General features: G+C 55.2%; 1 protein-coding gene across 1 annotated transcript in view; it reads left to right on the top strand.

Moving 5' to 3' along the window:
• LOC133356189 (uncharacterized) overlaps nucleotides 1-26,255 on the top strand; it is a 60,412-nt gene that overhangs the window by 8,271 nt on the left and 25,886 nt on the right. The window contains exons 3-5 of the mRNA XM_061573568.1: nucleotides 13,886-14,017; nucleotides 17,276-17,495; nucleotides 18,961-19,114. Coding sequence (XP_061429552.1) covers nucleotides 13,886-14,017; nucleotides 17,276-17,495; nucleotides 18,961-19,114 — 506 coding nt within the window. The remainder of the gene's footprint in view (nucleotides 1-13,885; nucleotides 14,018-17,275; nucleotides 17,496-18,960; nucleotides 19,115-26,255) is intronic.

Below are 26,255 nucleotides of genomic sequence, written 5' to 3'. Positions count from 1 at the left end.
GCCGCTGGTGGAGGCCTGTCCGTCCCAGCACCCCGCTCCCCAGAGAGGTCCGTAGTCGGGGCCCCCTGCAACTGCAACCGCGGCGGGGTTGGAGGGGCAGTGGGGCCAAATGTCCCCGTCGCCGTGGTAGGCCCACCTGGTGCAGGAATCCCTGTGTCCGGCAGAATCACAGCCGGCCCGTCTACAGGAGGCACGACAGGCGCGCTTGCAGGTTGAACAGGCAAAGTCAGTGGCGCATCGGACGTGGCAGACACCGGCAAGGCAACATTAGGAGATGACGCATCCACTCGCGGGGCCATGTAGGGTTTCAATCAGGGCGTGTGAACGTACCAACGCCGCGATCCGACCTGAACGCTAGGGACCTCAATAAGCACAACCGGCCCCTGTCAGGGTTTGTGCAACTTAGGGGAGGTCCCCACCGGTACCTGTGGGCAGTGGAGCCAGGCCATGTCCCCCACTCGCCAGGGGGACCCACAATGAGAGCGCCGGGCGCAACGTTCATTCCGGGCCTGGGTCCTGGCCGTAGCCAATCGGGCCGCCTCCCGCGCCTCCGCCACGCGTCGAGCGGCGTCACGAAAATACTCGGGGAGGGGCTTAACAGGACCCCTCACCCGCCTGCCAAGTTGCACTACTGCTGGCGGCACATTCTCGTGGCCGTACATCAAAAAGAAGGGTGAGTATCTTGTTGACGCATGCAGCGCCATCCGGTAAGCGGAGAGCACCCCAGGGATATGCAAATCCCAATCGGCCTGCTTCTCAATAACCATATGACAGAGCATGGCCAACAGGGTCCGGTTCAACCGTTCAACCATCCCATCAGTTTGTGGATGGTAGGGAGACGTCCGAACCTTCTTAGTCCCCAGTGCGTCGCACACATCCCGCAATAGGTTGGAAGAAAAATTTCGCCCTTGGTCTGTAAGAAACCTTTCCGGCGCCCCCTTGTCCATCACATATCCGAACAGAAATGCCTCCGTGATAGACGCCGCCGACTGGTCGGGCAAGGGCCAGGCCATCGACCAGCGGGAAAGATATTCAACCCCGACCAACAAAAATTTGTTCCCCTGAGCGGATGGGGGAAAGGGCCCCAGAATATCCAACGCTACCAACTCGTTAACCCGCGACACTTTGTATCGACTGCACTGGGGGAACATACGGTTGCTTAGGCGGCTTCCGCCGGGCACAGTCGGAGCACGCCCGAATATGCCCAACGACATCAGTCGTCATGCCGTGCCAAAAATAATCCCGCTGTAATGTCAACAAGGTTTTCTGCACCCCGAGATGTAACAACTCAGCGTGCAGAATCCGAATCAACGCATATCGCAACGACGACGGCACAACAAGACGCCAGCGATCATGCAAGCCTTCCCTCCACATCAACAAGCCGTCATGGACAGCCGCTCCCGGCGTCCCATCGGACGACGGATATCCCCTCTCCTTTGCAGCCCGACTCCGTAAGGCCCCCAGCGAATCATCGAGCAATTGCTCTCGAATCCACACGGAACGTGGCAAATTCAAAACCCCGTCGGCCGATTCCGGACACGTGGAAGCCCCGGGCATCTCCACAGCGGACACGACAGGACGCGGGGGCTGTGGAATCCGCGTGCATCTATTCGTGCCAGAGGCACAGGCGCAGGGGGATCCCTGCAGCAATTGGGAGAGCGCGTCCACGTTTGCGTGACACGACCTCTTACGATATTGAATCTCACACGAAAATTTCTGCAAAGTTTCCAACCATCGCGCCAATTGGCCAGACGGTTGGTCAACTTTCAGGGAATATTGTAGAGCCGCGTGGTCCGTGCGCACAATAAATTTGCGGCCATACAAATACGGCCGGTATTGATGGACAAAATGCACTATAGCCAACAGTTCCCGGCGGGTAACGCAGTAGCGGGTCTCTGCCGGAGATAAAACGCGGCTCCCGTAAGCCACCACGCGCTTGACGCCACCCTTAAACTGCGATAGGACGGCCCAAATCCCCATGTCCAGCGTCGGCGCTGACGCCAAGTGATCGCGTAGGCCATGAAACGCCACCTCCTCCGCCGGCCCCCAGCTGAACCTCCGGTTCTTTGCCATAAGGAGGTGCAACGGCCTAGCGATCATGGCTAAATTTGGAACGAACCTGCGATAATAGGAAGCGAACCCGACAAAACGACGCACGTCACCCACCGTGGCCGGAATCGGCCAGTCCCGGACGCACGCCGTTTTCTCCGGGTCCATGGCCACACCGTCAGAGCTGACTATGTGGCCCAAATAGTGCACAGATCGTTGCAAAATGTGACACTTCTTGGGCTTAAATTTCAAATTGGTGGAACGCACCCTAGCAAAAACAGCATCCAATCTCTGAAGATGTTCCTCAAACGTACGGCTGAACACAATAACATCATCCAAATATATCAAGCACGTGTCCCACTGCAGACCGGTCAACACGAGTTCCATCAACCTCTGGAATGTAGCAGGGGCGGCGTTCAACCCCATGGGAAGACAATTAAACTGAAAGAGGCCCTGCGGCGTACGGAAAGCCGTCTTTTCCCTCGAGGACTCGTCCAGGGGGAGATGCCAGAACCCCGAAGAAAGGTCAAGAGTGGAGAAAAAATTTCGCACCAGACAAGGCATCGAGGGATTCATCCATACGCGGCAGGGGGTAAGCGTCCGCAACCGACACCTTGTTAAACTTCCGAAAATCGACACAAAACCGTAAATTACCATCCTTTATCTTTCCCAGGACCACCGGAGCGCCCCACGGGCTGTTGGACGGAGAGATAATGTCAGCGGCTAGCATATCATCTACCGCGCCGCGTACATGATCCCTCTCCGCCGGGCTCAACCGATGTGGATTCATCCGAATGGGAGCAGCATCCCCGGTATCAATATGGTCGGAGAGCAACGAGGTGCGTCCCAGATCGAAATCGTCTTTACTAAAGACCTAAGAATATTTCTCCAACAGCTCGTGAAGCGCGGACCGCTGGTCCGTAGTCAAGGACGCATTTTCTTGGCACAACCCGGCGATCCATCGATCGTCCTGCGCCGTCGAGGCCGAAACCCCCCCTACGAGGCCCCGGTGGGCCGGATCGTCATGGGCCATGAAGGCGGTCGTAGCATGTACTAAAACTATTCCGGCCGGCACGACGACATTGTCCGCGCCTCCATTCAACATTTGCATAAACGGAGGCTGACCCGGCCGAACAATCGTTCGTGCCGCGACCAGCGCCAAGCCATCCGTAACTGCATTGGACGGCGACAACACCCCCGCCGCCCCCTCAACCCCAGGCAGGGGCTTCCGATAACGCAGTGGGATAAGCATCTGCGAGCCAGGTGGAATGCCGACCGAAACATCGGATAGCGCCTGCACCTGACGGTCCGGAGCGGACTGTTCCCACGGCGACGGCAAAAAGAAAATCTTCTGGTCCGACGGTAACTCAATACAATTCTGATCAACCCTTATCTGAATGGGCATCTTTGCCAGGAAATCGGTCCCCAACAAACACGGCACAGCGAGGGACCTGGAGATTAACACCGTCCCCGAAGCCGACACACCCCCAACCGAAATACGCGCCTCCACCTGACCAACGATGCCCATACTCTCTCCGTTCGCCGCAACACATGAATTGTAAACCGGTCGTACCCCCGATGGCGGAATGAACAGGAGATGGAATATCACGTCCAAGATGATAGTTGCGGACGCGCCCGAATCTACCAAAATCCGCACGTCGACCCCCTGTATCGAACCCGGCACGGTCGACGACCCAGTAGCGGCTGCGACCACACTCCGTGCCAATTTCCGCCACTGTGTCAGCGAGTGACACGGATCCCTTAGAACAGGCCTCCAGAACGCATACCGACAGTGATGCATGAGATGACAGGCCTTGCCGGGTGTCTGATGCGTACCGACTTGCCTGACATGGTTGACTCTCCGGCGTTGACGTCGCGTCCTTAGCCGGGGACTCCGGCTGAAGAGGCGGGCGAGGGCAACTCTGACAGTCCTGCGCGAAGTGTCCAAGATGGCCGCAGTGGTAACACGGCGAGTCGGCCCACCGCCTGGCTCCCCCCCCCGTCTCGACGATCCCTCAGCGGTGGGCCGGATCGCGACTCCGCTCCCCCTCGAGGAATCGACTGGGCTGCCGCTGCAGAGAGATCGCCAGGCCCCCTCTCGTCCGGCACGAAGATGGCCTTTGACGGAGTCCACCCGGCGGCGCCTCCCTCCACGGTCGGGCTTCCCGTCCAGGCGGTCACCTGTGCCCAACGGCGCAAGTTGAACTGCGCGTCGAGGCACTTGGCTCCCATCCGGGAGGTCAGCTGCTCATGGCCGCATATCGGCATCGGAATGCCCAAGTCCTTGGACAGCTCCAACATCTTACCCAGTATCAAGGGCTCCAACAAGTCGGGCTCCGTCTCTGGATACGCGGCCATGGCCAGCTCAAGCACAGCACCCTGGAAAGCCACAGGCGATTCCTCGGGTGCCCGTTGCCTCTGGACGAATCTGCGGTGTGCGTCGTCTGGAGGCTCGTACGCTTCCACCATTTCGTTGAACGCCCCTTTCAGAGTCGCCTTCTTCGCGGCCTTGAATGAGCGGAAGAATTTCAAAGACTTGTCGTCCAGGAGCATCAGCAGAACTTCCAAGGCCTCCGCATCCGTCCACTTGGCGGGTCGGACGGCCGACTCAAAACGCCACGCAAATTCGCTCCAATCTCCTCCAATTGAGAATTCTTTAATCGTCGTCAAGCGATGGCTGCGAGTCCCCGAGCTGCCGTCTTCCGATGCAGGCGTCCCCTGCGGCGGCGACAAGATGGCGTCTTCCCGCCGTGGCAGCGACAAGATGGCGTCTTCCCACCGTGGCAGCGACAAGATGGCGGCTTCCCGCCGCGGCGGCGAGAAGATGGCGGCTTCCCGCCGTTCGTCCGGGACCACACCCAAGATGGCGGCGTCCTGCCGCGTGTCGGAGAGGGCGGGAAGCGTCGCAGAGGCCCAATGGCAGACGGCTTGGCCCCACCCGAAGGCTCCCCGCTTGAAGGCCTGCCGCATGGCCGATCCGGCATCGTCGCTGGCGCGACCAGGGTGACTAAATCCAGCAGAACGGCCCGCAGCGATTCAAGCTGGACTGCCACGTGTCGCCAGCCGTCCTCGGCGCCCGTCGACGCAGACGGCCTGGCCGCCCTGACGACATCTTGTACTCCTGTCATGTCGCTCGCAGCCACTTCGCCCATGCCTTTCATGGTCGGGACCGCCACCGCCGGAGGAAGGTCCTTTTCATCTTCTGAAGATGGTGCAGGTATATTCTTTTTCTTGAGATGTTTTGACATCTCGTTCCACTTCTGACACCAGTGTAATAAAAGACTCCGTCAGGCGATGCTGGTCTCCGTTTGTCTTTTATTCAGGTTCTTCTCCACACCCCCACTGGCCTCCTCTCGGACCAGTCTCGTCTCGCGCGCGCCACGCGCACGCTCCCTCTCGCGTGCCACGCACGCTCTCTCTCTTGCGTGCTACGCATACGCTCTCTCTCGCGTGCCCCGCACGCTCCTCCGTTAGTTCCTCTATTCCCGCACTCCGCACACCGCTGGCCGACGGCGTGCTGAGGTCCTTCGGCCACATGGCCGATGGCGCGGATCTTTCCTCACCACCCAACGTGGCTCAGCCTCTTAACTTCCCTGACTGCCCCGATCTCTTCCGGGCTCCCATTTATATCGATTCCCCCCACGTGACCCTGACTCCCGCCTCCCGGATCGTCAGATCCGGCCTTCCCATACTACCCCGCTGGCTCCGCCCCATTCACCTTGCCTCCCATTGGAGCCGAGGTGAACGGTGGCCCCTCCCACACGCCCCGCAGACCAGGCTCCGCCCCACAATGCCCCGGGCCGCGTGATTGGACCAGAGGTCAGCAACAACCCCATTTACGCTCGCATTACAGGAGTATCAAAATTTTTCAAATGCATCTTTAAAGATCAGCACAATAAATCAAAACACAAGATCATACGTTGCAGCGGTTATCCGGAATGAAAACATTTGATTTTAGGCCACTGATTAGCAGTGGCAGCTAGGGGTGTACAACTCCTCTAGAGCAGTTTTTAGTGAAGATCTCAGTGATTCAAGTTGCAGTTTATTGGCAATTGCATTTCAGACCCTGGGGGCCTCAATAGCAAAGGCCCTACCTCCATTATTTGTACGGCAATAAGGAATGTGAAGCTGGTAAATGAGCGAAGACCTTAGATCACATTTGTTCTTCGAAATAGAGAGGAGATCCAGCAGGTAGTCTGCGGATGTTTTTGTAAGTACATCGTGAATAAATAAGATCTGGTACACAAGCCGTCGAACATTAAGAGATGTTAAGTTTGACCCAATGTAGAGATCACAGTGGTGAGTCCTATATGGGCAGTTCAATGCAAATCTTAAGGCCGAGTGATAAATTGAGTCAAGCTTCTTCAGTACAGTGCTTGGGGCTGATTTGTATACGATGTCACAGTAATCAAGGCAGTATGGTAGCATTTTTAAATTCCAAACGGAACATAGGGGGGAAGCAGTGCTTGTGTCGATACAGAAAACATTTTTATTTTGTCTTTTTACCAATATAATCAATGTGATTTTAAAATTTCAGTTTTGAATCCAGGATGCCCCCAATATACTTATAGATCTTGACTTGCTCTATTTGATAATTATTTAAGGAATGTAATGGGGGGAAAATAACTTCCCGCTTTAGTCCTGGTGAGAAGCATAGCACTTTGGTTTTGGAGGTATTCAGGACTAGTTTAAGAGCAACTAGCTGATGTTGTTTAGAAATCACATTATTCGGAGAGCGGCCAGCAGTAATCAGTATTGTGTCATCTGCAAAAAATGTACCCAGGAATGATGCAGGTCAGTGCCCAAGTCATTGACATAAGAGGGTCCGAGGATGGAACCCTGTGGAACCCCTTTTGTTATCTTAACACTGTTTGACCTCCAACCATCTGTGAATACAGTTTGGGTGCGAGAAAAGAGGTAATTTTTTAACCATTCTACTGCGTATTTGGAGAAACGAAGGCAACTTAGTTTACTAAGCAGGGTGTTGTGGTCGACTGTATCAAAGGCTTTGGACAAGTCAAGAAAAAGACTGGTGCAGTACTGCTTATTATCAAGGCTACTGTAAATGTGATTCAGAGGGTCTAATGAAGCAGATGTGGTGCTGTATTTTTTTCGGAACCCAGATTGTTTTAGATGTAATAGATTGTTGTCGGACAAGAAAGTGCTAATTTGGTAGTTCAATAATTTTTCAAAAATTTTCATCAATGGGGAAAAAATTGAGATAGTTTGGTAGTAATTTAAATCATCCTTAGGGCCCCCTTTATGAAGTGGACGAACATAGGAATGTTTCCATTCTAGAGGTACTGATGCTTCTTTGATGGACAGGTTGAAAAAAATGGGCTATAGGTTTGTATATTAGGTGACCAAGAGTTGACACATCTGTTCCTTAAAATCCTGTATTCTAGCCAGTCATTGACCAAATTACTTTTCTGAGCCCATGCCCAAGCCTTGTCCCTAGTTTCATGAGCTTAGTAATCAAAGGATCAAACCATGGTGAGCGGTTGCCTTTAGTTTAAAATCTAACCAACAGAGCATGTTTGTTAATAATTTGGAGAAACGTGTATCTGAAGGTCTCCCAAGCCGTAGTCAGGTTGGGGATATCACAGACCTTGTCAATATCCGAGTTAAGCACATCATTAGTAAATGCCTGAGAGCTGAAGTGTCTCATGGAGTGCTTCTCAACCAATTTAGGGGAGGCTTTGGGTCTGGCTGATGATCTCACCCCAAATATGAAAGAGTGATCACTAAGGTTATTACCCAGAACACCAGTCAGTGCGAAATTGTGAGGGGCATTCGTCAATAGGACGTCAAGCAGAAATTACTGTCCTGGATTGTTTAGGTTGGGTCTTGTGGGGTCATTTATTAATTAAAACAGGTTAAATTCATCTGCAAAATTTGTGGCCACGGCCGGCGGGTTTAGCCAATTCCAATTTAGATCACCCACTAAAACTATTTCACCTTTAGGGAGGCCCCCAAGAAGCTCCGTGCAGACGCAGCTTCAACATCCTTCCCACTAGGCGTTCTATAGCAGCACACTACCAATATCTGTTGATTATTTGGGAGAGTTATTCTAAGAGCCAGACCTTCAAAGCAACATTTTTTAAACACGGAGTAAGCCGGTGAACATGCAATAGTATTGCGAACATAGATGGCAATTCCACCTCCCTTAGATCCCCGGCAATGCCGAATAAGGTTGTAGTTGTCAATCGTAATCTGCAAGTCATTGACGGCCGGAGTGAGAAATGTCTGTTAGGCAAAAATGTCTGGGTCCAGATTTGCCACTTTTATTTTTAGTTGACTTAATTTAATCACAAGCCCTCTGATGTTGGCATGTAGAACACCGACACCTTTTCTGCCAGAAAAATCTAAAGAATTACACGAGTTCTTTATATTTGGGCCAGGATGAAGCTCAATACCTCCCAAAAATAAGAAAAGTAGAATTAACAGTTTGCACAGGTATCTTCTGTGAAAGGATGAAGAGCGGCGAACCTTGAACGAATAGCAGCGCTCGCAGATGGTGATATTTTTAAGAGCAGAATGAAGTTTGGAAAGAGTGCTGGTGAAGTTATGGGACAAAGATAGGGTTCAAAAGGGTACAATGATGGAGTGTAGAAGTGTCTATAGCTGTTCATTAGCAGGTGTAGTGGTAAATTTAGCAATAAGTATGGACGCGAAGTAACGCGGGTAGCCGTTTGTAGAGTTGAGTGTGGCACTAGATATGGCCGGGAGGGATCAGCAGTAGGATACACAGCAGGATAATTGCCATCTTTAAAATATCAGAGTTACACACAGTTGAACACACAAGCGAAAATATAAAATATTTATACGTGTAGGCCGAGCGCGAGGAAACGTCTTGCTGATCTCGTCACACATGAAGGGCTTCTCGCCCGTGTGCTAGAGTGTTTGGAGGAGCGTGAGGGCGCGAGCTAGGCCGCAACCTCGGTGTGGGTGGCGTCTCTCTCTCTCCCTCTATGCATCGCATCTTCGCCGGCAGGGAGATCTAGGCAAGCAGGGGGGCAGCGTGAGGGCAGGAACACAGCTTGGGGTCCGTGGCAATGTTGTGTTAGTCTATATGCAATGCAAGTATATGTGCAGTGTTTGTCTATGTGCAGTGTTAGTCTATGAGCAACGTTAGTTTATGGGCAATATTAGTCTATGGACAATGCCCCGATCCACAAATACGACGACGGAGACATCATCACAGCGATGATACAACACTACTCCGCTACTCCTGCTGACGTGACATTGTGGTTGTTGTTGTTGTCTCTGCATCTACATCAGCAGCCATACGGAAGTAGCAGCAGTAGCAGCAGCTACAGCACCCCTCGGTGGGCACGGGCGCTGCTTAATGCAGCTCCTCGATATTTATTGCTGCGGAGGCTCGCGGTTCGAATCCTAGCGGCCGCCCTGTATAAAGTCGCCCCGGTGGCTAAGAGATGTCATCTACCTCGCCAGGTATACACGAGGTCGTGGGTTCGATCCCGACCCCGACGATTCCGGCTGCTTATTTGGAGTTTGCGTGTCTCTCCCGCTCCGCGTGGCCACATGGATTTTTCTCCGGATCCTCCTCCAGTTATTCCCCTCCACATTCAGACTCAACGTCACACGTATAGAGTATTTGGCTGCAAGACATTTCCACGTGATAATGACGATGATAAGCTCACTTCGTTGAGCTGTCATTTGTGATGGCCGAGTCGTTTCTGATAAAGAGCTGTACAACTCAGTGGGGCCCTTACCTGGTAACAATAAACAAAAACATTGTCGTCGCCTACGTCACAGTGGACAGCGACAGAGATCCCGTGACGTCATTCGTTAAGAGTCAGGCAGTGGTACGATGACGTCACGCTCCACAGTTGACGAGTTACCTGCCGATCGCTGCAACTAATCTCTTTGTTTATTTTTTATGATAGCTCGACGAAGTGGCGGCTTCTCATCGTCGTCGTGTGGAAATTCATAGCAGCAGCCAAAATCCTCGCTCCATCTCCGTGGCGGACGTCCTCCCGGGTGGTTCCCCACTTGTCCCCGGGCAGCGTGCAGAGGCCACGCGGGTCCTCTGTGTGTGTCTCTGTGTGTGTGTCTCTGTGTGTGTCTCTGTGTGTGTCTCTGTGTGTGTGTCTATGTGTGTGTGTCTGTGTGTGTCTCTGTGTGTGTGTCTATGTGTGTGTGTCTGTGTGTGTCCCTGTGTGTGTGTCTCTGTGTGTGTCTCTGTGTGTGTCTCTGTGTGTGTGTCTATGTGTGTGTGTCTGTGTGTGTCTCTGTGAGTGTCTCTGTGTGTGTGTCTGTGTGTGTTTCCTCGCGGTGCTGGATGGGCAACGCTGTCATGGACAGTGCTGTGGGGGGAGGGCCAATTCCAATTGGTCCTCTCCCCTCATGGCGTCTGTGACCACCACAGTGGCTAAATGGGTGCGAGGGGCTGGTAACCCCTCCACCTTCAATAAATTAACACTAAACCACAACTTAAATATCTAACTAATAAGCTTGTGCCGGAGAGACTGGCTCCGCCAGATGGGGTTTGGCCAGGATCAGCTCAATAACAACGGTAGGAGGCTGCTAGATTTTTGTGCAGCCCATGGGCTTGTAATTACCAACACGCTGTTCCGGCATCGGCGCATCCACACAACATCATGGATGCATGCCGGGTCCAGAAAATCTGCTGGACTACATAGTGATGCGAGCCCATGTCCTTGACACCAAGACCTACCGTGGAGCTGCTCTGCCCTCTGACCATCGACTAGTCATCTGTAAGATGCGCCTGCCATTCTTCCACTCCGGTGGTGGGTGTACACCCAGGACCCCATTCCAACCAAAAGTGGCCTGGTCTCAGCTGATGAAAGTTGCAAGCGAGAATTTCATCATTGCTTGGGGCTGGGGTTGGCATCGTCCCCCACTCCTCCTGATGTCGAGGGGAAGTGGGTGAGGTTTAGGACTGTGACTCATGCAGCTGCAATGGCTGCTTTGGGTACGCGGTCCAGACCTCCCCAGAGACCCGGATGGTTGAGAAAAAGCGACAGGCCCACTCTAATCGTCTACAGCATCCCACGTCAGAGAATGAGGAGGCTTACCGCAGCCTTTGCTCGGTGGTTCGGAGAGCCGTGAGGCGCTGCAAGGATGGGTAGTGGTCGCGGGTTTCTGAGGAGAATGGAGTCTGTCTCAGTGGCCTGCGATCACAAATCCCTATTTAATTCCATCAAAAAAGTTACCTGCAGCACCACACCTATTTCCATCATTAGGGGAAAAACTGTGATCCAATCTCCAACCCCCAGAAACAGGTTTGCAGATTTGCTGAGCATGTCTGTGAGGTCCTGGGGGAGGGGAAATCCCTCAGCCAGGAAAACATCGTGGCACAATGTGGGGATGACCCTGCTGAGGCTGCGGTGCCTCAAATATTGTAAGAGGAAGTCACCCCCTGTGAGTGGCTGGCTGTGGTGCCATTTGATGAGTAAGTACTGAAGGCGATCCAGAGTCTGAGACCAGGAAAGGCACAGGGCAGAGATGATCTCCCAAGCAAAATGCTGAGGGAGGGTGGCGTTTGTGCACAGACTGCCCTACATGACATCATAACAACAGTCTGGGCCACTGGACGGGTTCCGCAGGATTGGAAGGATGCCCTGGTGGTCTCCCTCTTTAAGAAGGGGACCGCACAGACTGTAACAACTACAGGGGAATTTCACTCCTCAGTGTGCTGGGAAAGGTCCTGGCAAGGATTATTCAACATCACCTTGCTAGGCACGCTGAGGAGAGGCTTGCGGAGCACCAATGCGGTTTCAGGAAAGGGCGGTCCTGCACAGATGCCATATTTTCTGTCCGTCTGCTACAGCAGAGGTGTAGGGAATTCCAACAAGACCTACAACTCTGCTTTATTGACTTGGTCAAGGCCTATGATACCATCAGCAGGCCTGGGCTCTGGGTTGTACTTTGTGCTTTCGGAGTCCCTGACCCTCTGCTCACGCTCATTAAGGACCTTCATGATGGTGAATGGGCCCGGGTAAAGCTACGTGGCCGGGAGTCAGAGCCATTCCCTGTATACCTTGGAGTGCAACAGGGATGTTCTCTGGCTCCCACATTATTTAACATCTATTTTTACCACGTAGTTCATGAAGCCTTCAATAGCTGTACTGGAGGAATTTCCATTTGTTACAGATATAATATGAGGCTGATCGATGCCCGGGTGCGGTCAAGGGATGGCTCCCTATTGCTCAACCACGTTATGTATGCCGATGATCTGGTAATTGCTGCTCACTCAGAGGAGGAGTTGGAGACGCTGCTGCTAAAACTGGAGCGTGTCACTAAGAGATGGTGCCTTACCATCAGCCCCACCAAAACTAAGCACCTGCCTGGGTATTTTGTACCATCGGACACTCCACTTTACTGTACTGGTTACAGTAAATCTGGCTGTGACGGTCCCACCTGATGACGGAGACTTGTGTTGCCTCAGAAACGTCGTGATTTATAATTTCTATTTTTTATTTCTGTTATTATTTCTATTATTTTTATTTTTATTATTTATTTTTACCTACGTGACTTTACCGAAAAAACCTAAGAGTATGGACACTCCACTCCCACAACTCCCAATCGGTGAAGGGGCAGTTGTGGACAGAGTGCAGAGTTTCCCATACCTGGGCAGTGTGCTCATGACCAGCTCCGGTTTAGCAGCAGAGGTCTCTCTCTGAATCAGTCGAGCGGCACTATCTTTTCATCGGTTGTGTAACGCTGTGTGGAAGCTACCTGGTCTGCCGCTCCGCACGAAGCTTCAGGTCTTCTCGGCTACGGTCATTCCCTCCCTTTTCTACTCTTGTGAAAGGTGGACCCCCCTAATAGAGCATCTTCGCCGGTTATAACATTTAGGCTGGCCTGCCTACCATCCATCCTGGGTTTAACCAGGCTGGATTGTGTGAGGAGCTCACAAATCCTTGAAAGATCTGGGCAAAGTCCCATCGGTGAGCTCCTCACGTAGGCAAGGCTGCGTTGGCTGGGTCATGTAGCCCACATGCCCAGTCACCGCATGCCAAAACAGCTTTTCGGCCGGATAGAGGGGGCTAAACGGTCGCGGCACGGGCTAGAGAAGAAATGGAGTGATGTGGTACAGGAGGACGTGGAGCTGAGTGGACTTGCCCATGACTGGTACCAGCGGTGTCAAGATCGGCCTCTGTGGAGGAGGCTCGTGAAGGACGCTGCTGGGCAGTTGGAGGCAGTCACCCTCCAACAACAACGGAGGGCGGAGGAGCGACGCTCACAACAACGAGCAGAATACCGGGAGGCTAAAGCACAGCAAGTTGGCACAGTTAGGGGGCACAAGTGTTGCATTAGCCAGTCATCTCATTCATTTCAGTCAGTCGACCCGTGGCACCTGGGTCTGCCCCATGACCTCCTGCCAGCGGGCGTTCAACACTTAACGTGGTCTCATGGTGCACATGGCCTGGCACAAGCGTCGTAGTGATGTCACCGCCACTTAGTGGCGAATGGCGGTTGTTGTTTTTGTTGTTGTTGCGTCTCTGAGTGTGTCTGTGTGTGTGTTTCTGTGTGTGTGTCTGTTTGTGTCTGTGTGTGTGTCTCTGTGTGTGTCTGTGTGTGTGTCTTGTGGAAAGCGGTAGTGTAGTGGTTAGCATGCTGCGCTACGAAACCCGCGACCCTTTTTCGATTCCCGCTCATGGCTACCAACACCAGTGACGATTATCTGAACCAGTCCTGAGCCTCAAATGAGTACCTGGTGCGGTGTAAACATTTTCCACTAGGGGACAAAGGCGGCCGGGCGTGGTGCTGGCCACCTACCCCTTCACAGTTATTGCCTAACAGTCCACTAAGGCTATACGGGGGATCTTTGTCTTTTCGTGTGGAGGTGCACAACGGACGCTGCATCCAGCTGGCCGTATTCCACGACACTCCGCTGGGCTACGACGACTTCGTCGCCGACTGCACCCTCAGCTTCGATGAGCTCCTGCAGCGCGGGGACACCCACTTCGAGCAGTGGGTGGGTGGCGGTGGTGGTGGTGGAGGTGGTGATGGTGGAGGTGATGATGATGGTGGTGATGGTGGAGGTGGTGGTGGTGGAGATGAGGATGGTGGACAGTGGCGGCTCCTGCAAAATCTTTCAGGGGGGGCAAATGTCTGGATGATTGATAAGGATAAGGTCTACCCATGCAATGGATAAATTAACAGCTTAAGCATGTAAAGGCAACTTCACTTCTTTAATATTAATGAAAAATAAAGTGACTCTTACAATACATCTTGTTTGTTTCTATACTCACTATTATAACAAACCACTCAAGTTTATTTTATTAAAGATTCCACTAGATTTTGATTTAAAACTTTCGTGACTGCAGGGATTCATCTTCTTGGTTCTTTCGGTAAAGTCACGTAGAAGGGAAGTAACAAAATAATAAAAATAAAACATAATAAAATTATTCTCACGACGTTTCGGCCACAACGCAAGCAGCCGTCCTCAGGTGAAAACCAGGTCCGTCGAGGCGACAGAGTCTGAATGAAACAGCACACGAGCTTGGAGCATATATATAAGCTGGGCGCCTTGACAAAGGAATTTGCATATCAAGAGGAATTTAGCATATTTATGGGAAATGCAGGAATGTGATTAGTACTGCATATGCATGTGCATTATGCAGGATTAACAGCATCAAAGGGAGCTGCAGTTGCTGCTGCTGCTGCAGTTGCTGCTGCTGCTGCAGTTGCTGCTGCTGCAGTTGCTGCTGCTGCTGCAGTTGCTACTGCTGCTGCAGTTGCTGCTGCTGCTGCAGTTGCTGTCTTATCCATTTTAATATAACACTATGTATTATTCTACCCACCCTAATGTGTATCACACTGCTATATATTTACTATACAATTACGACACCATACATTACTCTGCACACTGCACCATGCCAGTGAGTGGAACGTTGTGGCCGAAACGTCGTGAGAATAACTTGCGTTGTGGCCGAAACGTCGTGAGAATAATTTTATTATGTTTTATTTTTATTATTTTATTACTTCCCTTCTACGTGACTTTACCGAAAGAACCAAGAAGAAGATTCCACTAGGTGGCAATATATTATATTGTTGGATGAAACGTGCTTACGTATGATGACGTAAGCACGTATGATGACGTAAGCACGTTAGGGCTCGCCCTCCCGGAAGCCATAGAGAATGCATTGGAGCGCCCCCGTTCGAAAAAAACATCTTTCAATGTAAGTCTATGGGGCCACTCGGGGCGATTCTCAGCCGGAGTGAAATCGCCCCAAAAGAGGCGGTACTCCACAGAACGTGACATGACGCTGATTGGACTATATCCAGAGGCTGCAGTGACGGCTAGCGTGACTCTGTGGTTCAATGACATTGGTGGTGCGTTGCCCAATCGCCCTAATGAAGAAACCGCCCCTGATGGTGGAGGTGGTGATGGTGGTGATTGTGGTGGTGGTAGTCATAGGCCTTGACCCGGTCAATAAAGCAGAGATGTAGGTCTTGTCGGAATTCCCTATACCTCTGCTGTAGCAGACGGATAGAAAATATGGCATCTGTGCAGGACCGCCCTTTCCTGAAACCGCATTGGGGCTCCGCAAGCCTCTCCTCAGCGTGCCTAGCAAGGCGATGTTGAATAATCCTTGCCAGGACCTTTCCCGGCATCAGTAGGCCTGGGCTCTGGGTTGTTGTGCTTTCGGAGTCCCTGACCCTCCCTTCACGATCATGATGGTGAGTGGGCCCTGGTAAAGCCACGTGGCTGGGAGTCGGAGCCTTTCCCTGTACACCTTGGGGTGCAGCAGGGATGTCCTCTGGCTCCCACATTATTTAACATCTATTTCGACCACGTAGTTTGTGAAGTCTTCAATAGCTGTACCGGAGGAATTTCCATCTGGCACAGATACAATGGGAGGCTGATCGATGTCCGGGTGCGGTCAAGGGAATGCTCCGTATTGCTCAACCATGTTATGTATGCCAATGATCTGGTAATTTCTGCTCACTCAGAGGAGGAGTTGGAGGCGCTGCTGCTGAACCTGGATCTTGCCACAAAGAAGTGGGGTCTTACCATCAGCCCCATCAAAATTAAGCACCTGCCTGGGTATTTTGTACCATCGGACACTCCACCCCCACAACTACCAATTGGTGATGGTTCAGTTGTGGAAACAGTGGAGCATTTCCCATACCTGGGCGGTGTGCTCATGACCGGCTCTGGTTTGACAGCAGAGGTCTCACTCCGAATCAGTAGAGCGGCATTATCTGTTCATCGGTTGCATAACGCTGTGTGGTAGCTACCTGGTTTGTTAATCCGCACGAAGCTTCGGGTCTTCTCGGCCACGGTCATTCCCTCCCTTCTCTATGCTTGCAAAACGTGGACCCCCCTAATGTAATATCTTCGCCGGTTAGAAACATTTAGGCCGGCCTGCCTACGATCCATCCTGGGTTTAACCAGGCTGGATTGTGTGAAGAGCTCACAAATCCTTGAAATATCTGGACAAAGTCCCATCGGTGAGCTCCTCCGGCAGGCAAGCTGCGTTGGCTGGGCCATGTAGCCCGCATGCCCAGCCACCGCATGCCTAAACAGCTTTTGTTCAGCCGGATCGAGGGGGCTAAACGGGCGTGGCACGGGCTCGAGAAGAGATGGAGTGACGTGGTACAGGAGAACGTGGGGCTGAGTGGACTTGCTGATGACTGGTATTAGCAGTGTCAAGATCGGCCTTGGTGGAGGAGGCTCGTGAAGGACGCTACTGGGCAGTTGGAGGCAGTCGCCCTCCAACAACAACGGAGGGCGGAGGAGCGACGCTCACAACAACGAGCGGAGCGCCGGGTGGCTAAAGCACAGCAAGTTGGCACAGTAGGGGGCCCAGGTGGTGCATCAGTTAGTAATCTCAGTCATCTCAGTCATCTCAGTCAGTCGGCCCGTGGCATCTTGGTCTGCCCCGTGACCTCCTGCCAGCGGGTGTTCGACACTTCACGTAGCTTCAAGATGCACATAGCTTGGCACAAGCGTCGTGTTGACGTGACCGCCACTTAGTGGCGAATGGCGGTTCTTGTTGGAGGTGGTGGTGGAGGTGATAGCAGTGATGATGTCGCTATTAATGTTCATGGGAACTCACCAACCCACTCACCACCACGTCCTCCCCCTCACTCATTCGCTCACCCAACGTACGCACTCACCACCCCCTTGACCCACTCACTGACTCCCCCCCCCCCACAACTCCCCCCCTGCCCGTCCCCCCGCCCCTCCCCCACCCTCGCCCCTCCCCCCGCACCCCCCGCCCAGCTGGATCTGGAGCCCGAGGGTCGCGTCTGGGTGGAGATCGACCTCGAGGGCACCGCGAGCCACGAGGAGGCCGGGGGGCCCGGGGGGACCGGGGCGGCCGCCTTCGTGACGCCCCCCCCGGCCTCGCCCGGCCTCGTCGAGGGCCGCGCCGCCGCCGCGCTGCCCGGGGCCGGCGGTGGAGGCGGCGGTCTGGGCCTGCCCACGGAGTGCCTCGCCAAGAGTACGCGGGCCTGCGGGTGTCTGTGTGTGTGACACTGTGTGTGTGACACTGTGTGTGTGACACTGTGTGTGTGACACTGTGTGTGTGTGGAGAGCGGTAGTGTAGCGGTTAGCGCGCTGCGCTATGAACCTGGCGACACGGGTTCGATTCCCGCTCACGGCCAACACCAGTGACGATTATCTGAACCGGTCCCGGGCCTCCCCTAGGTCGACTCAGCCTCAAATGAGTACCTGGTGCGGTGTGTAAACATTGCCACTAGGGAGACAAAGGCGGTCGGGCGTGGTGCTGGCCACCCACCCCCTCGTGTACCGTTCCGGCCTTCATAGGTGCTCACTAACAGCACTTGCCCCAGCAGTCTGTTAAAGGCTATACAGGGGTTCTTTGTTTGTGTGTCACTGTGTGTGTGTCACTGTGCGTGAGGGTGCCACTGTGTGTGTGTGTCACTGTGTGTACGTGTCACTGTGTGTGAGTGTGTGTCACTGTGTGTGTCTCTGTGTGTGTGTGTTACAGTGTGTGAGGGTCATACTGTGTGTGCCACTGTGTGTGTGTGTCACTGTGTGTGTGTGTCACTGTGTGTGTGTGTGTGTCACTGTGTGTGTGTCGCTGTGTGTGTGTGTGTCACTGTGTGTGTGTCACTGGGGAGCGGTGGTGTAGCGGTTAGCACGCTGCGCTATGAACCTGGCGACCCGAGTTCGATTCCCGCTCACGGCCAACACCAGTGACGATTATCTGAACCGGTCCTGGGCCTCCCCTAGGTCGACTCAGCCTCAAATGAGTACCCGATGTGTAAACATCGCCACTGGGGAGACAAAGGCGGTCGGGCGTGGTGCTGGCCACCCACCCCCTCGTGTACCGTTCCGACCTTCATAGGTGCTCGCTAACAGCACTTGCCCCTACAGTCTGTTATAGGCTATACGGGGGAACTTTGTTGTGTCAATGTGTGTGTGTGTCGCTGTGTGTGTGTCGCTGTGTGTGTGTGTCACTGTGTGTGTGTCACTGTGTGTGTGTGTGTTACTGTGTGTGAGGGTCACACTGTGTGTGTGTCACTGTGTGTGTGTGTCACTGTGTGTGTGTCGCTGTGTGTGTGTGTGTTACTGTGTGTGAGGGTCACACTGTGTGTGTGTCACTGTGTGTGTGTGTCACTGTGTGTGTGTGCCACTGTGTGTTGGGAGTGGTCATGTAGTGGTTAGTGGCTGCACCACGCTACGAACCCGGCGGCCCGAGTTCGATTCCCGCTCACGGCCACCAACACCTGTGACGATGATCTGAACCGGTCCTGGGCCTCCGCTAGGTCGACTCAGCCTCAAATGATTTACCTGGTGCAGTGTGTAGTAAACATCGCCACTGGGGAGACAACGGCGGCCGGGGGCGGCCTTAGCCACTCGCGAGGCGCCCCTCTCGCTAACAGCAAGCACCTGGCCCCAGTGACGTGTGTGGGCTACATGGGGCACCTTTGCCTGTTTAGAGTCGGAGGAGCTGGGCACCTTCCGCGAGCGGCCGTTCGCGCGCAAGCGGCAGGGCGCCGTCAGGCGGCGCGTCCACCAGGTGAGCGGCCACAAGTTCATGGCCACCTACCTGCGGCAGCCCACCTACTGCTCACACTGCCGGGAGTTCATCTGGTGAGTCGCTCGCTCACTCGCCACACTCACTCACCCACTCACCCACCCACTCACTCGCCACACTCACTCGCCACACTCACCCACCCACTCACTCGCCACACTCACTCGCCACACTCACTCGCCACACTCACTCGCCACACTCACTCGCCACACTCACTCGCCACACTCACTCGCCACACTCACTCGCCACACTCACTCGCCACACTCACTCGCCACACTCACTCGCCACACTCACCCGCCCACTCACTCGCCCACTCACTCGCCACACTCACCCACCCACTCACTCGCCACACTCACTCGCCACACTCACTCGCCACACTCACTCGCCACACTCACTCGCCACACTCACCCGCCCACTCACTCGCCCACTCACTCGCCACCCACTCACTCGCCACTCACTCACTCGCCACACTCACCCACTCACTCGCTACCTTCACCCACTCATTCACTCACTCGCCAAAACTCACCCACTCACTCACCACACTCACCCACTCACTCGCCACACTCACCCACTCACTCGCCACACTCACTCACCCACTCACTCGCCACACTCACTCACCCAGTCACTCACCACACTCACCCACTCACTCGCCACACTCACTCACCCACTCACTCGCCACACTCACCCACTCACTCGCCACACTCACCCACTCACTCGCCACACTCACCCACTCACTCGCCACACTCACCCACTCACTCGCCACACTCACCCATTCACTCGCCACACTCACTCATCCACTCACTCACCACACTCACCCACTCACTCGCCACACTCACCCACTCACTCGCCACACTAACCCACTCACTCACCACACTCACCCACTCACTCGCCACACTCACTCACCCACTCACTCGCCACACTCACTCACCCACTCACTCGCCACACTCACCCACTCACTCGCCACACTCACCCACTCACTCACCACACTCACCCACTCACTCGACACACTCATCCACTCACTCGCCACACTCACCCACTCACTCACCACACTCACCCACTCACTCGCCACACTCACCCACTCACTCGCCACACTCACTCACCCACTCACTCGCCACACTCACCCACTCACTCACCACACTCACCCACTCACTCGCCACACTCACCCACTCACTCACCACACTCACCCACTCACTCGCCACACTCACCCACTCACTCGCCACACTCACCCACTCACTCACCACACTCACCCACTCACTCACCACACTCACCCACTCACTCACCACACTCACCCACTCACTCGCCACACTCACCCACTCACTCGCCACACTCACTCACCCACTCACTCGCCACACTCACCCACTCACTCACCACACTCACCCACTCACTCGCCACACTCCACCCACTCACTCGCCACACTCACCCACTCATTCGCCACACTCACCCACTCACTCGCCACACTCACCCACTCACTCACCACACTCACCCACTCACTCGACACACTCACCCACTCACTCACCACACTCACCCACTCACTCGCCACACTCATTCACCAATCACTCACCACCCACCCACTCACCCCACTCACTCGCCACACTCAACCACTCACTCGCCCACACTCACTCACTCACTCACCACACTCACCCACTCACTCGCCATACTCACCAACTCACTCACCACACTCACCCACTCACTCGCCACACTCACCCACTCACTCGCCACACTCACCCACTCACTCGCCACACTCACCCACTCACTCGCCACACTCACCCACTCACTCGCCACACTCACCCACTCACTCACCACACTCACCCACTCACTCGCCACACTCACCCACTCACTCGCCACACTCACCCACTCACTCGCCACACTCACCCACTCACTCGCCACACTCACCCACTCACTCACCACACTCACCCACTCACTCGCCACACTCATCCACTCACTCACCACACTCACCCATTCACTCGCCACACTCACTCATCCACTCACTCACCACACTCACCCACTCACTCGCCACACTCACCCATTCACTCACCACACTCACCCACTCACTCACCACACTCACCCACTCACTCGCCACACTCATTCACTCACTCACCACACTCACCCACTCACTCGCCACACTCACCCACTCACTCGCCACACTCACCCACTCACTCACCACACTCACCCACTCACTCACCACACTCACCCACTCACTCACCACACTCACCCACTCACTCGCCACACTCACCCACTCACTCGCCACACTCACTCACCCACTCACTCGCCACACTCATCCACTCACTCGCCACACTCACCCATTCACTCGCCACACTCACTCGCCACACTCATCCACTCACTCGCCACACTCACCCACTCACTCGCCACACTCACCCACTCACTCGCCACACTCACCCACTCACTCGCCACACTCACCCACTCACTCGCCACACTCACCCACTCACTCGCCACACTCACCCACTCACTCGCCACACTCACCCACTCACTCGCCACACTCACCCACTCACTCGCCACACTCACCCACTCACTCGCCACACTCACCCACTCACTCGCCACACTCACCCACTCACTCGCCACACTCACCCACTCACTCACCACACTCACCCACTCACTCACCACACTCATCCACTCACTCGCACACACTCACCACTCACTCGCCACACTCACCCACTCACTCACCACACTCACCACCTCACTCGCCACCTCACTCACCCACTCACTCCGCCACACTCACCCACTCACTCACCACACTCACCACCCTCCATCACGATCACACCCACCCATCACTCACCACACTCACCCACTCACTCGCCACACTCACCCACTCACTCGCCACACTCACCCACTCACTCGCCCACCTCACCACTCACTCCCACACCACTCACCCACTCACTCGCCACACTCACCCACTCACTACCACACTCACCCACTCACTCACCACACTCACCCACTCACTCGCCACACCTCACCCCACTCACTCGCCACTCACTCACCCACTCACTCGCCACACTCACCCACTCACTCGCACCTCACCACCCACTCACCCTCACTCGCCACACTCACCCCCACTCACTCGCCACACTCACACACCTCACTCGCCACACTCACCCACAATCACTCACCACACTCACCGCACTCACTCGCCACACTCACCCACTCACTTGCCACACTCACCCCTCACTCACCACACTCACCCACATCACACTCGCCACACTCACTCACCCCACTCACCCACTCACTCGCCACACTCACCCACCACTCGCCACACTCACTCCACCACTCACTCGCCACACTCATCCACTCACTCGCCACACTCACCCATTCACTCGCCACACTCACTCGCCACACTCATCCACTCACTCGCCACACTCAACCACTCACTCGCCCACTCACTCTCGCCACACTACCCACTCACTCGCCACACTCACCCACTCACTCGCCACCTCACCCACTCACTCGCCACACTCACCCACTCACTCGCCACACTCACCCACTCCCTCGCCACACTCACCCACTCCATCGCCACACTCACCCACTCACTCGCCACACTCACCCACTCACTCGCCACACTCACCCACTCACTCGCCACACTCACCCCTCACTCACCACACTCACCCACTCACTCACCACACTCATCCACTCACTCGCCACACTCACCCACTCACTCACCACACTCACCCACTCACTCGCCACACACTCACCCACTCACTCGCCACACTCACTCACCCACTCACTCGCCACACTCACCCACTCACTCACCACACTCACCCACTCACTCGCCACACTCACCCACTCACTCACCACACTCACCCACTCACTCGCCACACTCACCCACTCACTCACCACACTCACCCACTCACTCGCCACACTCACCCACTCACTCGCCACACTCACTCACCCACTCACTCGCCACACTCACCCACTCACTCACCACACTCACCCACTCACTCACCACACTCACCCACTCACTCGCCACACTCACCCACTCACTCGCCACACTCACTCACCCACTCACTCGCCACACTCACCCACTCACTCGCCACACTCACCCACTCACTCGCCACACTCACCCACTCACTCGCCACACTCACCCACTCACTCGCCACACTCACCCACTCACTCGCCACACTCACCCACTCACTCACCACACTCACCCACTCACTCGCCACACTCACCCACTCACTTGCCACACTCACCCACTCACTCACCACACTCACCCACTCACTCGCCACACTCACCCACTCACTCACCACACTCACACTCGCCACACTCACCCACTCACTCGCCACACTCACCCACTCACTCACCACACTCACCCACTCACTCGCCACACTCACCCACTCACTCGCCACACTCACCCACTCACTCGCCACACTCACCCACTCACTCGCCACACTCACCCACTCACTCGCCACACTCACCCACTCATTCACCACACTCACCCACTCACTCACCACACTCATCCACTCACTCGCCACACTCACCCACTCACTCACCACACTCACCCACTCACTCGCCACACTCACCCACTCACTCGCCACACTCACTCACCCACTCCACTCGCACACTCACCCACTCACTCGCACACTCACCACTCACTCACCACACTCACCCACTCACTCGCCACACTCAACCACTCACTCGCCACACTCACCCACTCACTCACCATACTCACCCACTCACTCACCACACTCACCCACTCACTCACCACACTCACCCACTCACTCGCCACACTCACCCACTCACTCACCACACTCACCCACTCACTCACCACACTCACCCACTCACTCGCCACACTCACCCACTCACTCGCCACACTCACTCACCCACTCACTCGCCACACTCACCCACTCCACTCACCCACACTCACCACACTCACTCGCCACACTCACCCACTCACTCGCCACACTCACCCACTCACTCGCCACACTCACCCACTCATTCGCCACACTCACCCACTCACTCACCACACTCACCCACTCACTCACCACACTCACCCACTCACTCGCCAAACTCACCCACTCACTCGCCACACTCACCCACTCACTCGCCACACTTCACCCACTCACCCGCCACACTCACTCACCCACTCACTCGCCACACTCACTCACCCACTCACTCGCCACACTCACCCACTCACTCGCCACACTCACCCACTCACTCGCCACACTCACCCACTCACTCGCCACACTCACCACACTCGCATTCGCCACACTCACCCACTCACTCACCACACTCATCACAATCACCCACTCACTCGCCACACTCACCCACTCACTCGCCGCACTCACCCACTCACTCGCCACACTCACCCACTCACTCGCCACACTCACCCACTCACTCGCCACACTCACCCACTCACTCGCCACACTCACCCACTCACTCACCACACTCACCCACTCACTCGCCACACTCACCCACTCACTCGCCACATTCACCCACTCACTCACCACACTCACCCACTCTACTCACCACACTCACCCACTCACTCACCACCACTCACCCACTCACTCGCCACACTCACCCACTCACTCCAACTCACCCACTCACAACTCCACTCACCACTCACTCGCCACACTCACCCACTCACTCGCCACACTCACCCACTCACTCGCCACACTCACCCACTCACTCACCACACTCACCCACTCACTCGCCACACTCATCCACTCACTCACCACACTCACCCATTCACTCGCCACACTCACTCATCCACTCACTCACCACACTCACCCACTCACTCGCCACACTCACCCATTCACTCACCACACTCACCCACTCACTCACCACACCACCCACTCACTCGCCACACTCATTCAATCACTCACCACACTCACCACTCACTCGCCACACTCACCCACTCACTCGCCACACTCACCCACTCACTCACACACTCACCCACGTCCTCACCCCACTCACCCACTCACTCACCACACTCACCACACTCACTCGCACACACTCACCCACTCAACTCGCCACACTCACTCACCACTCACTCGCCACACTCATCCACTCACTCGACACACTCACCCATTCACTCGCCACACTCACTCGCCACACTCATCCACTCACTCGCCACACTCACCCACTCACTCGCCACACTCACCTCACCCACCACTCGCCACACCACCCACCACTCGCCACACTCACCCACTCACTCGCCACACTCACCCACTCACTCGCCACACTCACCCACTCACTCGCCACACTCACCCCTCACTCGCCACACTCACCCACTCACTCGCCACACTCACCCACTCACTCGCCACACTCACCCACTCACTCGCCCACACTCACCCACTCACTCACCACACTCACCCACTCACTCACCACACTCATCCACTCACTCGCCACACTCACCCACTCACTCACCACACTCACCCACTCACTCGCCACACTCACCCACTCACTCGCCACACTCACTCACCCACTCACTCGCCACACTCACCCACTCACTCACCACACTCACCCACTCACTCGCCACACTCACCCACTCACTCACCACACTCACCCACTCACTCGCCACACTCACCCACTCACTCACCACACTCACCCACTCACTCGCCACACTCACCCACTCACTCGCCACACTCACTCACCCACTCACTCGCCACACTCACCCACTCACTCACCACACTCACCCACTCACTCACCACACTCACCCACTCACTCGCCACACTCACCCACTCACTCGCCACACTCACTCACCCACTCACTCGCCACACTCACCCACTCACTCGCCACACTCACCCACTCACTCGCCACACTCACCCACTCACTCACCACACTCACCCACTCACCACTCTCATCCACTCACTCGCCACACTCACCCACTCACTCACCACACTCACCCACTCACTCGCCACACTCACCCACTCACTCGCCACACTCACCCCCACTCACTCGCCACACTCACCCACTCACTCACCACACTCACCCACTCACTCGCCACACTCACCACTCACTCACCACACTCACCCCTCACTCGCCACACTCACCCACTCACTCACCACACTCACCCACTCACTCGCCACACTCACCCACTCACTCGCCACACTCACTCACCCACTCACTCGCCACACTCACCCACTCACTCACCACACTCACCCACTCACTCACCACACTCACCCCTCACTCGCCACACTCACCCACTCACTCGCCACACTCCTCACCACTCACTCGCCACATCACCCACTC

Source organism: Lethenteron reissneri, chromosome 53 (genome assembly GCF_015708825.2).
Source record: "Lethenteron reissneri isolate LAM-NWPU_2019-01 chromosome 53, ASM1570882v1, whole genome shotgun sequence".
Classification (NCBI taxonomy): Eukaryota; Metazoa; Chordata; class Hyperoartia; order Petromyzontiformes; family Petromyzontidae; genus Lethenteron; species Lethenteron reissneri.
The sequence above is the reverse complement of the archived record's forward strand: the minus strand, read 5'-3'. Positions and strand labels throughout refer to the sequence as shown.